This window comes from Peromyscus eremicus, chromosome 19 (assembly GCF_949786415.1).
Source record: "Peromyscus eremicus chromosome 19, PerEre_H2_v1, whole genome shotgun sequence".
In the NCBI taxonomy this organism is placed as follows: Eukaryota; Metazoa; Chordata; class Mammalia; order Rodentia; family Cricetidae; genus Peromyscus; species Peromyscus eremicus.
In genome coordinates, this window is record NC_081435.1 from 73617742 (window position 1) to 73635905 (window position 18164).

The 18164-nt window shown below is 37.7% G+C and overlaps 1 protein-coding gene across 1 annotated transcript in view; it reads left to right on the plus strand.

Annotated features, from left to right (window-relative positions):
• The window catches only part of Neto1 (neuropilin and tolloid like 1), a 129119-nt gene that overhangs the window by 66334 nt on the left and 44621 nt on the right, over positions 1–18164 (plus strand). The window contains exons 5-6 of the mRNA XM_059246249.1: positions 5027–5068; positions 5186–5313. Coding sequence (XP_059102232.1) covers positions 5027–5068; positions 5186–5313 — 170 coding nt within the window. The remainder of the gene's footprint in view (positions 1–5026; positions 5069–5185; positions 5314–18164) is intronic.

Here is an 18164-nt window from a genome sequence, read left to right on the forward strand (position 1 = left end):
GAAACCCCATCCAAAGACTGAGGGATCTGGATGCAGAGATTCATGGCTAGGCCCTGGGTGGAGCTCTGGGAGTCCAATTAGCGAGAAAAAGGAGGGTTTATATGAGCAAGAATTGTTGAAACCAAGGTTGGATAAAGCACAGGGACAAATAGCCAAATGAATGGAAACACACAAACTATAAACCAATGGAGGAGAGGCCCCCAACTGGATCAGGCCCTCTGAATGGGGGAGACAGTTGATTGGCTTGATCTGTTTGGGAGGCATCCAGGCAATGAGACCAGGTCCTGTGCTCATTGCATGAGTTGGCTGTTTGAAACCTGGGGCTTATGCAGGGTTGCTTGGCTCGGCCTGGGAGGAGGGGACTGGACCTTCCTGGACTGAGTCTACCAGGTTGATCTCAGTCCGCGGGGGAGGCTTTGCCCTGGAGGAGGTGGGAATGGGGGGTGGGCTGGGGGGAAGGTGAAAGGGGTGGGAGGGGGAAGAACACGGGAATCCGTGGCTGATATGTAGAACTGAATTATATTGTAAAATAAAATAAAAAAATAACCCCCCCAAAATAAAAGGGAGGGTCCGAGCTAAATTGTGTAAAGCTATTTACTTAACGTCCACCTCACCTAGGGGGTGTCTCCTTGTGGAATTTACCTTAAGTCAGGAGACTTATCTGTGGGCTGCTATCATTGTTAGTCCACGGAAGTTGGGTGCCCCCCTGAGTGGTGTTTCCTGTATTCCTTGAAAGTGGCTAAGTGAGATATCTGATTCCAGAGAAAGCCTTTCCTGAGGCTGTTCTCCAAATACCTGGAATGTGTATGTCCGGAGAGTGATCAGTCCACACTGTTAGCCCTTCTTAGGGAAAAGTCAATTGGGAAAACTATGAAGGCACACATAATTTTCATAACAGAATACAGCTGATATATAACAAGCCAAGTAACACTAAAAACTCCTTGGGATTTGGCTTCCTCTGGAGGAATTCCCTGATTCCTCCAGGTAGTGACTTTGCCATAACCAGCTGAGTTCTTATGATATATTCCTGCAGCATGCAGCATTTTATTTTTAGTTTTCTAAGAAAAATATCTGTTCTTCACCAGAGGAGAGATGCAATAGAAACAGATTTTCTTGTTTTAAGGCATACAAAACAATTAAGTTTGCTAACAACTGGACTTAATGTCAGAATTGATAAAAGGTTTCAATTTATGTAGATCGGTAAACATGTAGATGGAGAGATAGATTAAAACAGGGGTGGAAAATCTTAATACTTGCTGTTCTTCATGTAAGTGCAAGAGTGAGTTTTACAGGTCGGCACAGCACAGGAGTGCCTAGACCGAGGGGATGTTGCGACAGTGAAGAAAACTCCACACAGCAGGTGTCCTCTAAAACCAAGCAGGGTGAGATAGGTTCCAAGCACGCACGTACGTGTGTCAAAAGTGATCCCCTCAGGGCACCTTTGGAAAGGCCAACAATGGTTTGTTCTCTGTAATCACACTCGAGTCATCATATGGAATTATGTCCATAACATATCATGCATTCTTTCATTGCATTCATTGATTCTGTATGTTTGTGCATATATGTATGTACTACACAAACTTGCTTTGGAAAGGGACCTGACAGAGTTAGACATGCTCAGCAGATATTGTTTTAAGACTAATCATGGTTGAAAAAGGATCTGGAGAAAAAATTCTTAGAAAGGTTTTATAAGCCCACCTCACAAAGTTAAACCTTACTTATCATGTTAGGAGCCAGAATTGTTGCATGATAACCTGCACTTGTGAGAGGCTGAGCAAATGAGGCATAGCTGTATGCACAACAAGCAAATATCAGCATGAGTTGACCTCTGGCAGGGCACCTACATTGATGTATTTACAGTGAAAGTCTGTCTACGAGCTCAGGCCTATATATGGAGAGGAAAAGTTAAAGTGTAAGAGCTTGCAAATATATGTAAGTACTGAACAATGAAGTAGGAATAAAGTGATGCCTTTTTCTGTATATATTCAATTATGTTTAATTCAGTAACATTATTGACCACCTATGATACTGTGGGTCTTAAATAAATATGTTACTGCATAGAGTTGTGTTTGTCATGGGCTCATGGAAGTGGACAGTAAAACATAAGTACAGAGAAAAATGACTGTAAATTCTAATAAAAACAACAAGGAAGTAAAGAAAATGACAGACAATGCTCCCTAAGACTGGGATGTCTGGGAAAGCTTTTATGAGATTTTGCTTTCAGAGGAAACAAGGGTGTGGAAGGAGAGCAGGGCCAGATGAGGGCTCTGTGGTCTGGTGAGGGACAGATGAAGGGCTGTGATCATACTCAAAGGACAATGGGAAGTGACTGTCATGAATTCATTTATATCTTTCAAATTAATTCAGGTTGCTTTGTGGAGAACACATTTTGAGAGACATCAAGAGAGTAGAAGGCTTATTATGCTCAACTTTACTGTGCATCTACATAATAACTTTTGTCATTGCCCCAAATAACCTTGAACAATCAATCAAACTTTATACTCTTAAATCCAATTTAGGCTGCTTCAAATGTGTTTTTGATTGTTTTGTTTTGGAACATATGAGGAATTTATAATTATAGTATTTCAAACAGAAGTGCAAAACAATTTTTCCAAAAGTATTTTAAGCCATCATTCCTATCACTGTTAATACAAAGACAAAAATAAATTTTCATTTCCCAGTACTGGCAATAATATGAATCTGATATGGCATGACTTATAAAAATGATAAATGTTTCCCTTCAAACTGGAAGACAGAACATTAACTTAATCTCCACAAAATTATAGAGATATCCATGTGCAGTTGAAACTTTCTAATCATGAAAGTGGTGATGTACATTTTTAAGAGATATATTTAAGTAGAGGCCAAATAACAAAAAAAAGTATAAGGAATTAGAAAAATCTAGGTACCCAAGGTGGGCAATCTTAGTTTTAGATATAAGTACTTTTTGGTGTTGTTGCTGAGAATTAACTCATGGCTTTACCCCAGTCAAGCAAATGTTCAATTGTTCTTCAAATGAGCTGTACCCTGCAAGTATACTCTTGATTTTATTTTACTTTTTAGTTTTTTGAGATGAGACTTGACTATATAGCCCAAAACTTGCACAGACCAAGATGTCTTTTAACTTAGAGTCATTCTCTTGCCTCTGTTTCTAGAGTGCCGAATTACGGTTGTATACACCCACAGCCTGTTCCAAAGCTTGACTTTTCCAGAAAATATGCATGACTCTATCCCATACTAGTAGACTGCTTAATGGTAAAAACATGAGTAATTTTACATAAAATGTAGCTGTTTTATTACACACATCAGGCATTTAATGCATATTTATTGGAAGAATAATGAGATGTCCATTGATGCTGAAGGAATAAAGAAAGAAAAAAAAAACCCTACTGGTAGTTTAATGTAAATGATATATATGCCCCTTTTCTTTGTTTTCCAAGGAAATTATATACAGACATTTTTTTTTGTCCTGTAAAACTAAAAGACCTGTTTTCAAGTAGTTCTAGAAAAATGGTTTCTTGATTAAAAATATTTTCGTTTTTCTTGATTCAATGTATACACATAAATTCTAGTAGTGTTTGTAATAAACTGAGTGAAAATAGTTGACGCAATTGGGAAATACCATGGTTAATAAATACTATATCTCTCACTGTCAACAGACCAGTTTGCATCAATATTTAACTAGAAGAAAGCAAACAATGAAAACCGCTAACACAAGTCTGCACATGCACGTTTAGTATGCTCACCTACTAGGGCACAGGATGAGGTGCAGCTAGACACAGATGTTACAAAAACTCTGTGATCTTAATGTGTGTACCTAATTCTTGCCATAATGAAAAATGACTTTTCATTCTGCAGTTCAGGTTCACTTTTTAGCAGAATTTTACAAAATACTTCAAATTCTGTAAGATTTTTTTCCCAGTATCTGTTTTATTATAGAAATAACAACCTAAATTCCATATTCAATTGTAAATTACTCACACAAAGTTTCTAATCATATATCATTATGCCACAGCCATTGTTGAGTTCAGTGCAGGATAGAGGAAATTCCATTCAAACAGGCCATGCTCTATGGACATAGATTGTTTCAAATCATAGAAATGTTCCTCATATGGGTTGTGTTCCATTTGGCTTGTCATCAGAGTTGATGTATTCATGTTCTGATCTTGGGGCCTCTCAAAAGTGAAGAAATCCACTGCATATGATTCCCAAGGATCTCCAAAATAACAAGAAAAGCTGAAAATGCCTCCTGTACTCTCTTGGGAAAACATTCTCAGATGCAGTCTTCAGAGTCAACTTTATATTTCATGGGCTGTGTTCCTACTTTACAACCAAACCCAGGAAATGGGATTGATGACATCATTTTGGTTTTTAACAAGGACATTTGCAAAGCTTATGATGAGTCAAACTTCCCATGAAGTATGCAAATAAGCAAAGAGGAACTAGTTCCTGAGACTAGGTTCACAGAGAACAAGAAAGGAGAAAAGGGATGTTAAGTTTAAAAGGTAGAGAATGAAGGAGTACTATAAAAGCCAGCATAGTGTGAATCAGAGACGGCAGAAAACAGGACAAATCTTTCAACGAGAGGGAGGGATTTTCACTTTCGTACATGACCTTCATGCTGCTAAAACAAGAATGTATTTCAACTTGCATAATCTTTTGAATGAGAATACAAATTCTACTTGTAATACATGGGGGTGACTCAAACCATGACTTACCCATGGATATACCATACAAAAACATATCATCATAAAGTGAGCATAAGATGCAGCAATGGTGTTGAAGGTTTAAAATAGCTCCTTTTGTATTGAGAAAAAAAAAAGCTAGTAGCAATATATGGTTATGTTGACATACACTTGAAATTTATGAGTTAATACTATCATGTACTTATTATTTTATCACCTAAATTCTCCTAATGTATATCCAGGCTACTTCCTGGATAATTTGATGGAATGTTACTCAATATCACAGTAAGGAATACATGCAGAAAAAAAAAAACTAATTGTCTTTTTTTTCAATTTTTAAGATCCTGACTTTAAGGACCTTGGAGTTTTGAAACCATTGCCAGGTTGGTAAAACAGAGATTTGATAAAGTCCAGAGGTCTTTGTTTTCTGTGATGAAGTATACTTTGGGTTTATTATTTAAGCTCCATTTTTGTGTGTGTTTGGCATTTTATTTATTTAGCCTGTGAGTTTGAGATGGGCGGTCCTGAAGGAATTGTGGAGTCCATACAGATTCTGAAGGAAGGCAAAGCTTCGGCCAGTGAAGCCGTGGATTGCAAGTGGTACATCCGAGCCCCGCCGCGATCTAAGGTCAGTCCCAAAGCTGAAACCCACACACCAGAGTAGATTGAGAAGCATCTAGTTCTCACATTATCTGGTAGTGCTAGGACATGTATCAAACGTGCCATAAGTGAGCAGTATCCTGTGTTTTGAAATGAGAATTGTTATCCACCTGCTTAACATAACTTTCCAGAATAAGCTGCAGTATGGGATCTGGTTAACAGATTGTACATATGAGCGAAGCAAGTCTGCCTCTCTGGAACCTCATCCCAGTGTCAGGCTAGAGTTGTTAGAAATGGTGTTGAACAACTATCCTCCTCATCATCAGTATATGCAGTTTTAAATTAAAGTTACATCTGAGGAAGAAGTGGGTAGAGTTTATGAAATCGTGTATCTCTAGTATGTGAAATAAAGGTGTACAGGGTAAATGTTAGCCAGAGGTCCTAGGAGAGCTCACACCTCTTCAAAGAGAGAGTACAGTTCTTCTGTAATCGCTAAGCTTCTCGGAATTGTTATGATTTCCCATATGTGGGGGTTATATTATCAAGCTGTTCCAGTCTTTCAGATACAAACACTCCAGACCTATTGTTGGCCACCCCAATTTTTGAGTGCTAGAAACATAATATAATGGTTTAACTGTTATATGCATCACAGTGAATGTAACATGGGTCTGATTCAGATGCAGGCAAGCACTTTGAAAATACTTTTTAGAACAGCGAAGAGTACATTTATCCTTACAGGTCTGTCTTCAGAGAAACTGTCCTCTAAGTACATATTACTTGTTTTCCTTTTATCCTCTTTTTATGCTCATTCCAATGTATATGGTAGAATACAATGTGACTGATTTACTGGACATACACCGACTATTCATTGAATAAAGTCAACTCTTTGTTTAATTAATTGATTTAGTGACACTGGAAAGCCCAGAGCATTGTTATCCATTAATGAAAGTACAGTGGAGAGGAAGAGGGATGGAAAAATGGCTTCATCTGTAGAATGATTGTCTTGAAAATATATGGACCAAAGTTTGATCTCTAGAGCCAGTATAAGGAGAATTTGATGCAGTGGTGAGAACTTAAATTTCCAGAGCTGGGGAAGAGAGAAAGACAGATCTCTAGGGTTTAAGATCCAGCTATCCTGGCCTACTTGGTGAATTCCAGGTCAATGAGAGACCTTGCCTCCAAAAAAATGTGAATGAAGCATGAGAAACAACTTCAAAAGCTGATCTCTGACCTCCACACAGGGAAGCACGTGTGTATCAGTGCTGTCATATGCACATGCAACCCTAAACACACACACACACACACACACACACACACACACACACTCACTCACGGGTTGGGGGGAGAGAGAGAGACAGAGAGAGAGAGAGAGAGAGAGAGAGAGAGAGAGAGAGAGAGAGAGAGAGAGAGAGAACTCTAGACTCAGTCCTCAGCTTTTCCTAATTTAGTACTTAGACATACATATATGTGAAGAAACCATGCAAGCAGTAGGATTGGATCCCTGAGCTGTTGATGAGGAAGGTGTGAAGGAAAAGACTATGTAAAGACTACTACACAGAGGTAGTCAAGGTCTCGTTAGAATGCACGAGAAACAGCACCATGGAAACTAGGCAGGAGCAGGGGTTGCTAAAGACAACAGGGAGAGCACGTGAGACTTTACGCGCTGAGAGGACAGCAAACCTTTCTGGAATCAAAGCAGTAGCTTCAGAGCTAATGAGCAATGGATGTGGAGGGAAGCAAGTCTGTAAACTCTGGGGCACTCTGGGGTCTTTCCAGAGAACAGATACTTTACCCCAAGTGCTTAGTGATATCAGGAAAGGCAAGCAGAAAGGGGATATGACCAGATTTGCATTTTAGAAATAGAGTATTATGTGGGAAGGAAAGATATATGGGTTAACATGAGCAGATGCCTAAGTAGAAAGAAGACCGTGAGTCTAGGACTAAACTTACTCTGTTCTGGTGACCAGTAAAGGAAATATTAAGGTAGATAGATACCAGAGAATTTTGGTGGTGGGATATTCAGGTTGAGCAAAAACATAAACCTTTTTGCCCCCCCCCCCCACTTTTTAAAAAAAAAAAATTTAGAGGAAGTTGGACCTTCAAGCAGTACTTTGGCCTTTCCACACCTGATTATATATATATATATATATATATATATATATATATATATATATATATATATAATCAGGAGACTTGCCCATTTCTCCAAATAAGTAACTACAGAGCCTTAGAAACGATGAAAGAATGGTCCTGCTCGCAGCTCTGACATTTGCAGGTCTCTCTGTGTGGGAGCAAATCTTTTTAAAAGTTTTTTGCTTTATAATAATTTAGACACTGCTTTTCTTTTTCTTTTTTTCTTTGTCAGTTTAAAGGTATTTGCTAGCTGAGTCTGAGGGCATAGACCTGTGAGCCTCTCTACTCAGCTGGGAGGCTAAGGCCAGATGGTTGCCCTTTTAGTTCAGGGTTAGCTTAGCCTATACAGGGAGTGAGTTTACATAGCTAGATTGGACAGTTTAGTGAGACCCTGTCTCAAAATGAAAAGGAGAAGAGGGCTGTGAATACAGCTTGGTGACAAAGCCCTTGTCTAGCCAGTGGGGGGCCCTGGGTTCAAACCTCTATATCAAAAGTAATTTTAAAAAGTAATTATTTTGTATTTGTAATACAAAGTCATAAATACCTGGTTGATCAGAGAGCTAAGTTTATCTTATATGCAATTTTTGGATTATCAGGAAAGTGCTTGTTTTTCTTCACCTTTATGAATGAAAATCTTTTATAAACAGGGACTGTACGCACAGCACCTTGCTGTCTTTAGCGGCACCTTGTCGCTTCAGTGTTAAAGTGGAGTGTAAACACACGCCTCCTTCTGCCAGCTGGCAAATAAGCTGTCTTTTGTACATTCCCAGAACAACAATGCCTTGTGCACCTGCCTGTCACAGATTCTGGCAGTCTGAGACCCAAAGGGGACGCTGCCTGCGGAGCTGAACCAAGATGGTTCTATTGTGACAGCCTTTTCCTGTTCAATTAGAGGTTGAGAGGGCAGGGAGTGGCGTTGGATGCTGCGGAGAAAAAACAAGAAATGAGGTCTACTGCCGTGGTGGGCTTCCTATTTTTGTGGATAGCCTTTGATTTATGAGACTAAACTATCAAAGCATAGGTCAAGCTTGAAATGGGTCACTGTGAATATTTGAATGATCTCTCCCGACCCTGCATAGTTTACAATGAAACTGATAAAGAGCTTACTTGATACAGTTAAAATTTATAGACACCACATGTTGCTTCTTAGCATTTGGCAAAAAAAAAAAAAAAAGAATATGTACTGATATCTCCTTTATTAATGTAGGCGACCCCTTTAGGTAGAAATATGATCAGTCAGCATTTCCAAGGAAAACCAGAGAAGAAATAACTTTGGAAATCCATTTATGATGTGGCTGTTTACAAATAGAAGTAGCAGAGTCAGGATTATAGAGGTCTTTTTGAGTTAACCATAGTGTGTGTGTGGAAGTGGGGGGGGGGTGTTTACAAACACACTTCTGTGAACAGGCTTTGTGTATATGGAAATTCTAGAACAAAGCTGTAGGAAAGGAATTAATGTGTCTAGTTATAGATCTTATCCAGAGAAGGGTCACCTGTAGCGAATAATGGGAGACCAAACTGTGGTAAGGATTTGAACTTGAATTCCATGATGGCTGAGCTTTAGGTGTTTGTAGATAATGACTATTAAACAGAATGGCAACACCTGTACAAAATGGGGCCACTCTCCATTCAACTCTGCCTGGAGGAAGGCTTCTTGAGGCCTGTAGGGAGTGGAACTATTTTGTAGTAGGTATGGTCTTGTTGGAGGAAGAATGTCATTGTGGAGGAAGGCTTTGAGGTCTCATGAAGGCTTAAGCTATATTCGATGAGACAGACCACTTCCTGTTGCCTCAGGATCAGGGTGTAAGAACTTTCAGCTCCTTCTCCTGCACCATGTCTGCCTACATGCTGCCTTACTTGCTGCCAGGACAATAATAGACTAAATTTCTGAACTGTAAGCCAGCCACCCCAATAATGTTTTCTATTATAAGAGTTGCTGTGATCATGGTGTCTCTTCACAGCAATAGAAATTCTGAATAAGAAAAAGCCTTATCCCCTTCCTAAGGAACTACTGGGAATTAAAGGTTGTCAGAGGAGGAGATGTCATTTTTTTCTGTTGTAGCTATTGCTAAATTGACCATGCTGTAGTAAAAAGGCTCATCACTCTTGTTCCTGCAAGCAAATTCAACTAAACTTAGTGGTTAAGACAGTGCATGAAAATGGGAGAGGGACTACTTGATCCAAGGGCAGTAAAGGTCGTAGCGAATAGGACAGGGTAATGAGAGATGAACATAGACACAATACATTATAAAGATTAAATATATGATAATTGAAATCATCACAAATAGTATTTAGAAAACTCATGTGAAATTTAAGATAAGCTGTATCTAGAAAGAAAGAGCGTAACAGCAATCTCCTTGATCTACACTGTTCTAGAAACTGTACTTTTCCATTTGAAACTAGAGATAAACAGTTTGAATTCAATATACTAAGGGTTTGGTGTTAATGATGGATATCAAATGATATTCCAGGGGAGGAATGAGAGAAGAATTTGGCAGGGGTGTTGTATAATAATTAAAAATCAAATAATTTTGAATAATATTACATGAAAATCCTGTTAAAACCCAAATCCCATAAAAATATGTTTTGGGACTAGCTCAGACATTTAGCTCTCTAGTAGCAGGGATTGCAGCAAGGATAATATCTCAAAACTCCTGGCCCAGTCTGATATCTCAGAACTACTATATTCAGGAAAATGATAAAGTTCACCCAAGTATCACAGGAGATAGGATCAAAAGTTTCACCAAGCATGTGCCAAGAAGAGTGAATAATTAATGTCTTGGGAGGATAAAAATCTACCTTTTGTTATCTACATGTAATTTTCTTATTTCAAGTTAAATTTAAATTTGTTACCAAATTAAAATATTGTAAGTCTACTTATCGTCAAGTCAATGTCAGAAGATGAAAAGTAGGTCTATATTTCATAAAACACCACGCTGTTAACTCTGTTTATATGATGACCTGTGTGTGTGGCAAAAGCTTATGAAATGTCTCCAGTTTCCAGTCCCAGTTCTCACTTTGTAAGTATGTCCAAACAGCACACATCTGGTTGCAGTAAATTAAATTACTCGGTAAAGGGTGCTTGAGGGATATCAGTGAAAGTGTCAATCAGATGACTTTGAGCAGAGGGAGGTGGCACGGCTGAGTTTTTTTATTATTTATTTATTTTTCCTTTTACATACCAACCACTGTTCCCCCTACACACATCCTCCACATCCCACCCCCTATTCACTCCTCATAGGGGGTAAGGCCTCCCTTGGGCAGTCAACACAGGCTGGCATACCAAGTTGGGGCAGGACCAAGGCCCTTCCCCCTGCATCAAGGTTGAGTAAGGCATCCCATCATAGGGAATGGGCTCTAAAAAGCCAGCTCACATACCCAGGATAGGTTCTGGTCCCATTGCCAGGGGCCCCACAAACAGATCAAGCCATTCAACTGTCACTCACATTCAGAGGGTCCAGTTTGGTCCCATGTAGGCTCCCCTGCTGTCAGTCCAGAGTCCATGAGCTCCCACTAGTTTGGGTCAGTTGTATCTGTGAATTTTCCCATCATGATCTTGACCCCCTACCCACTTGCTCCTATAGCTTAGTTTAATCTAATCACACAGCAGACCTTTCCTTATAGACAGAAGAGGGAGCCTTGGAGTCAGGGGACTAAGGAACTGTTCTGGGGATGAAGGATGTGAAAAGTGGTGTTGATCTTGGAAATGCAAGAACATGGAATTCCAGGCTTTGAAAAGACAGTTAAATCTAAATCTAGAGTCCTTCTCATCTGGGGATTGTGCGTTAATAAATGGATCATTTTAAATGGATCTACTAAGGTTGAGGTCATTTCTTATGTAACAATAGAAAGGGGTAATGACCAGAATTGAAAACAAGAAAAGGTCTGAAAGGTTCTAAGGATTGAATCTATCTTTGTTATCTCAAAATATGAGAAAAAGATGAAAATGAAAATATTAATGTAGTAGATAATAGCCAAGAAAATGATAGTACAACTTTTAAAATGAAATATTAGATGTAAAATGTGAGAATGTAGAAGGGTACTCAAATGTTTTGGAATTTTTCTATAGCTGTCCAAAAATCACTTTAATATTTTTATACCTGAACTGTTTTATTTATATTTTTATTTGTGTTTCCCAAATGTACATTTTTCAACCTTCCAAATTCATGTAATGTTCTACCTATTATAATCCTGACCTGTCCAGTCACAAATAGTAAGCACAAAGCCCTGGGCACATGCTTTTAGACTGTGGTTCAAACATCAAGACGTCCAGTGGTCTTGAAACCGTGAATAACATATGTCAGACACACAGATGGCTCAACTTTTATTTATTATGAATGAGCTCTGTGTTGGGTTTCAAATAATTGCCTTGGTATGTGTTTTTCATATGATTATGACAGGAAAGGAGGAACTTCTAAACTGCTGGTATTAAAATTTCTTTGTAAATGTATTACTTAGTAAGTTCTGATAAAATTACTTGCTTTGCATATAAACATGGCAATTTCTTTCTTATCTGTGCAATTTGGAAAATAGATAATCCCAGAAATGGTTTATATGTCCTGAAGTTTTCCATGTCTTGTTCAATGAATCACCCTGTCAGTTCCAGCTCTTTGTGATTGATTAAAAAGAAGAATGCATCAAAATGATTCACTGAGAAGAGATTTTGATCTGACTATTTCACTAGAGATATATATTATTCTGTTTATCATTCTCTCCTTCCTTCACAGAGGGACTAGAGAGTTTTTTCTTTCTTATTTTTTCATTTGCTACCTGAAATAAGTCTTTTGCTCAGAATCATTGTGTCACAAATTTTATACACTTATTCCCGTCATAGTGACTATCTTAATGTCTTTAAAATGGGACTAATTCATATTAACGTATTGTTATGGTTAGAAAATCAGTATGCATACTTGGCCTAAACCCAAGCTTGTGGTATAAAGTAAAGGTTTTCAAAATCATTGAAATTATACAGTAGATGATCAATGCTTGCTTTGTTTTATTTTTATATTATTTCATTTTTAATTGTGGATTTGTGAATGTGTGTGTGTGCATATGTATGTGAGTGCGTGTGTTTGTGTATGTGTGTGTGTGTGTATGTGTGTTTGTGTGTGTGTGTGTGTGTGTGTGTGCTCACATGAGTGCAGGTGCAATCAGAAGCCAGAGGAAGGAAGGAATTAGATCCCCGGGAGCTGGAGATCCAGGTAAATATGAGCCACTAGCAGTGGGTGCTGGGAACTGAATTTGGGTCTTCTGTAAGAGCAAAATGTGCTTTTAACCACTGAACCATTTTTCCAGATGTTGGATTAATTTTCTAAGGAGAAGATAATTAAATAAAATGTCTACCATATTACACTTAAGAAATGCAGTTAACACTTTTGGATGTCCACTGCATTAAATGGGCTTGTATGTTGTTTACATAATTAAGATTTTTCTTTATTTCTTCTCCTGTATAAACAAATAGCTAAGTTTATTCTTATAAATATACACAGTGACAAGGGTTTCGTTTTTTTTTTAAATTATAGGAGACCATTGGCAGTTGTCCTCCAAGGCCAGGAACATATTTTTGAATCTACGAGGATCAATTATATATGGCAGAGACTGTAGCTAGTGAGAAAAATGTTGATCAGTAATTTTTTTTTCCTTAAAGAAATTTAGCTTATGGACAGACAGCTCTCATTCTAATGAAGCAAATGCCATACATCTACAATTTATTTCCCTATTAAATAGAAAAATTGAAGGTCAAAATAATCATAAATGCTTCACAAGCATTTATACAAAATCTAGTAAAGGCAGTTGTGTGCTTCCTTCATAGACAGAGTTCTATGTGGAAAAAAAAATTTTGAGATACAGAAATAAGTAAAAGACAGGTACTGCCCATCACTGCTCATCATGAACACATGCCAGTCAGTGACTACATGGGTGAGGCAGACTCATGGCAGAATATCAAACGCAAAGCTTGGGCCCAGTATGCAGATTGACTTTCTAACTAGAGTACCACTCCAACATTAAAGGGCCCTAATTTTAAAGTTTTTTTTTAAATTTAAGATAGTCATTTATTTCATAAGGACACATTTATTATCTCTGAGTTTTATTTATTTATTCATCAAAATGTTTCAGAGCCTCCTTTTAGAAAATGAAAATACCTGACTGTATAAAATTTTTTCCCAATTTATTTCTATTTTGTTAAAGTTTGTTTTCTTTAAGATTATAACTTTCCCTCTGGAATATACAACATTTGAACAATTAGTAAAAGTTTTTCGTAAGACTGTGTAGGATGCAATGAGGATCTTACGTGACTTTGGTGTCAGGCAGATCCAAAGTGCAATGCTAAAGCTCCTGTTTCACTTTAAAAGTGTGACTCAACATTTCTAAATCTCAATTTTCTTTGTCTTCAACAGTTCTTGCAGTAATCTGCTGTTGTTGCACTAATCTGTTGCCAAACACTGTAAAAAATTATTAATTGAAGCCAAGAGTGATTGCCAATGCATGACATAGACTCCCTTCTAATAACAATGAATTGCTATTCAAGTCTATGTTTCCGCTTACAGAAAAGTGCTCAGGCTTATCATGCCACTGAAATATCTGGATTTGAAAGTGCCAAGTGAAAAACCGCTTCCTGTTTTTATTCCCTCTTGATTTGGTTAATCATTTTCTTTCACTACTTTTCTTTCTGTGGGTATATATGTTGTTGTTAAACTTCGTAATACTACTGATATCCATGATCATTTTGTGTTCTATTTTTTTTTTTAATGGACTGTGATGTGCCACCTGTCCTGGTGGATGTTTCCCTTGCTGGTAAAACTGTGTATTTCTCTGATGAATGTGTATGGTTTTTTGAGAGTGATAAACTATGCTGGGCTTATTGCTGAGTAGTTTAGAATATATGTGTATTCTGACTTTTTATTGCACCTAACATTTTTGTCACCTTGCAAAAATTGGCAGATTTTCAATCAATTTTTTATAGACCTTTCAGATTGCTGACTGTTATTCAGGGTACAGCAAAGCCACATGATGAAAAGAATCTGAAAAACAGAACTTACAGTTCTTATTCCAGGTGCTCACATTCATCTGATTATTTTTCTTAAGCAAGTTATGGTTTTAGTCTCTTCTCCAGCTTTCTAATGAGGATCATGTGAAAAATGCCATCTTTTAAAGAGCATTTCATGTGAATATGTGAAAGATACAGCATTGCATATGTCAAAAATTTAGACTTAACATTTTTCAGACTTATGTTCTTTTCATTAATTTTATTTATTATTTGAAAATTTCATACTGGTATAGATCTAACTCAATCGTAGCCACGCCTCAATTGCTTGCTCTAACATACCCCAAGACACCCCCCACCACATCCTTCCAACTTTATGCTCTCCTTGTATTTATTTATTTATTTGAACCTTCTGAGTCCAATTAGTTGTCCATCCATGTGAATGGGCATTGGATCATCCACTGAGGTGTTTCAGTGGCCATGTGCCTAAAGAAGAATTAACTATTCCTGTCCCCAGAGGCCATCAGCTGCCAATAGCTCCTCAGCCAGGGCTGACTCTTGAGAGCCCCACCTCCTCCCCACCTCCCTGCCAAATTTTCTTCATTAACTTGATCTTGCATAGAACTTACATAGATAATCATTCCTGCAGTGAGTTCATGTATACAAGAGCCATGTCATGTGCAGAAAACAGCATTTCAGGTCACTCACCCCTACCTAAGCTCAGACACTCTTTCTGCCCCCTTTCTGCAATTGTCTTATCAACGACTGAGCACTTGCAGGGACATTCAGCACTTTGAGCAGAAATACATTACTGTGTTGTCCATTATCCATAAGAAGAAATGTCTTTGAGCAAGGGTGGGAGCCCCACAAATCTACAGATATGAATACTTAAAAGGCAGTTTGACATGATCATTTAGAGAAACAATAGCATGTCATGGTGTTATTGGTTCTGTTAAAACACTGGATAGGGTCACTGTGCTCATGTTGATACCCCAAACTGAGCCTGCCATACTCTTTTCTTGAGTATCCAATCTTTTCTTTCTTCCTTGTTCTCTTCAGTGAGATAACAGCACAACCCACCTCGTTTCAAACCTAAAATGGAAGTACAGTTTTCAAAAGATCCCTGTATCTGATTTGTCTACATAAGAAGTTTTCAGCTCACTTCTGTCCCCACATATTTCAGTTATCCTTGTTAAGATTAATTCAGACCACCACTGTGTTTACTTGTGGTGGAGCCTTCTAACTAGTCACACTTTTATACAAATTATGTCCCCACCAAGCCACCCTACCCCCATAGGCAGAGGTGATGTTTGGCAAAAACAGAGTGACTGGACTTGGAGAACAGGGAAGAAGAAGGAATTAAGAACATCTCCCAGATTTTTTTCCCTGAACACTTAAATACAATATATCTCCAGAAAAAAAAAAAAAAAAGAAAAGAAAAAGAGTTACCAAGCTTTTAGGGAAAGACTTCCTTCCCTCTTTTGGCTAGCGGGATCTTCAAAACCCAAGAACCAAAAAAAGGTATGCCTCCCCAAAACAAAAACAAAACAAAATCAGGCTTTCTTAATCTGGACATTTCTGGGATACTATGGATAACTTCAGAAATTTTATTATGCTGGGAAGAATAAACTCCATGTGGATGATGGGAGTAGTAGTTAGTATTTTTGTCAAATAACATAAAGCAATGACCTGGACATGGTGACAGAGGATACTTCCTTAGACTATGTGTTGTGTGTGGTGTTGATGAGTCAGCTAATTTAAAATTCACCTAGAGTGGCTGGAAAGTTACAGAAATCCTACATATGAAACCTTTGTTTTTATGAGAATCAAAGTAAAACTCCAGTTGTCCATAGTTGCTCAGTTCATCTCCTCATATCTCTCTATGTCTGTTCTTCCTCCTCAAAGTTAAGTCAGGGTGATCTGGTGCAAGCTATCACAGTTCATTTCCAACTCACACAGGTCTACAATATGTTTTCTTATACTTCATATTCTTTAGATTTATGTCATAGTTTATTTTGAGATGTTTATTTTAAACATCTCTTACTATTGAAGGCAATGTGTGCATATTTATTATTTATAACACGTAAAACACTGTTGGGTTTATGGACAGCCAATAAACACATGACGAATTCTGAACAAATGAAATTAGTAAAGAAAATGGGAATTCTAGTTAGTTGAGTAGAGAGGAAGTGTCGCAGGAACTGTAGCATGAAATATGTTCAGTTCTAATTGAGTCTGGAGGGTATAAAGGTAAAGACTGCTGGAATAAGGGAGTCGGCCCAATAGGAGGGTGTTTCCTGGGAATATAGCAACTGAACTTAACCTTGACACACTGGGAAGAAGTTGCTACAAACAGTAGGGACCAATTCCTTCAAGTTAAAGTTTGCCCCTGCAGCACAAAGCTTGAGGTGTTAGAAAAGAAACACACTGCTGGAAGGAAGAGGGAAGACATTTGCCTGAGCAAAGTTTCTCAATGGTTGTACTATGCCTCAGGTGAGGATTTGGGCTGGAGGCATGGGATCATTGACTTTGTACGTAAAAGTGTTATGTTTGGCTGGGTTGAGACTGGAAACACATGGCAGAGACTGAACCTGACAGATACATTGAGTGTTTAGGAGATTGTTGAAAAATCTTGTTTCAAGAGACAAGGCATACAACTGATTTTTAAGAGAAACTACAGGGTCCAATGTCTATTTTATAATAACACTCAAGGGCAATAATATTTTTGTATTAACTAAAATAATGAAATTTTAAACTTAGGATAGACATTTCCAGATCTGGGGGAAAAGTTGTCCCATAAATTTCATAGTTTTTGAAATAACAACAAAAAATGAATATAGAAAGATGAAAGTGAACTTAAAATAAATGTATACCTTTAGTTTGTATGCATGCTAGGTGAAGTAATCTAATTTCAACAAAATAGCTTATAGATATGCATGATTCCAAAATAAAATATAAACAAGTAATCGATGTGTTGTTCAAAGGAGGCAAATTTCATTCAGATATTGTTCTTATTGCACCTTCACTAATTTGTTTCATTTACATTTTTTGTATAGAATTCCTATAGTTTTACATTCTATATAGGTGTCATGATTTAAACACGTTTTCAGTGTTCGTTCCTTGTTTACACATTTGCACAATGCCTTTAACTGTGACCTTGACCAACTGAACATTGAGGCTATGGATATTGCTGAAAGGATGGATGAATGAACAAACACATTCTTTGTTCTGATCCTGCTGGAATCAATCACTTGTGATTCTGAATACACATTGGAAGAGAGTCAGATAACTTCTCCTCACCAAGAACCAGTGTGTTAGACACAGTGTGTCCTTGAGGCAGGAGTGTAGACTGTGGAGTCAGAGGTCTCACATCTGACTTGTAGTTTCTATTCTGTGAGCCTGAGTTGTCACATCTGAGGACACCGACATGTTAGTCACAAAATTGTTGGGAGCGTTTAATGATGACATATGAATTGGTGTCACGGTACATTGTACTCACTAAGTGCTAAATGCTAATTTAACTTTTATTTGTGGAGATTGAGCTAAGTGGCCTGATTTTAAGTCTGATGAAAATAGCTAGATTGGCCTTTTAAAATATTTTGATATGCTCCACTGCAAAGCTGAATAAGAGTAATTGTTCAGATTAAAATCAAAAGCTGTCTTTCAATATGTTTTGTTTTCCTTTAGTGTTAATGTAAATTGTTCTTTATATACATTAAACAAAACACAAGGGCACTTGAACAAGAATGCATAAAGAAATA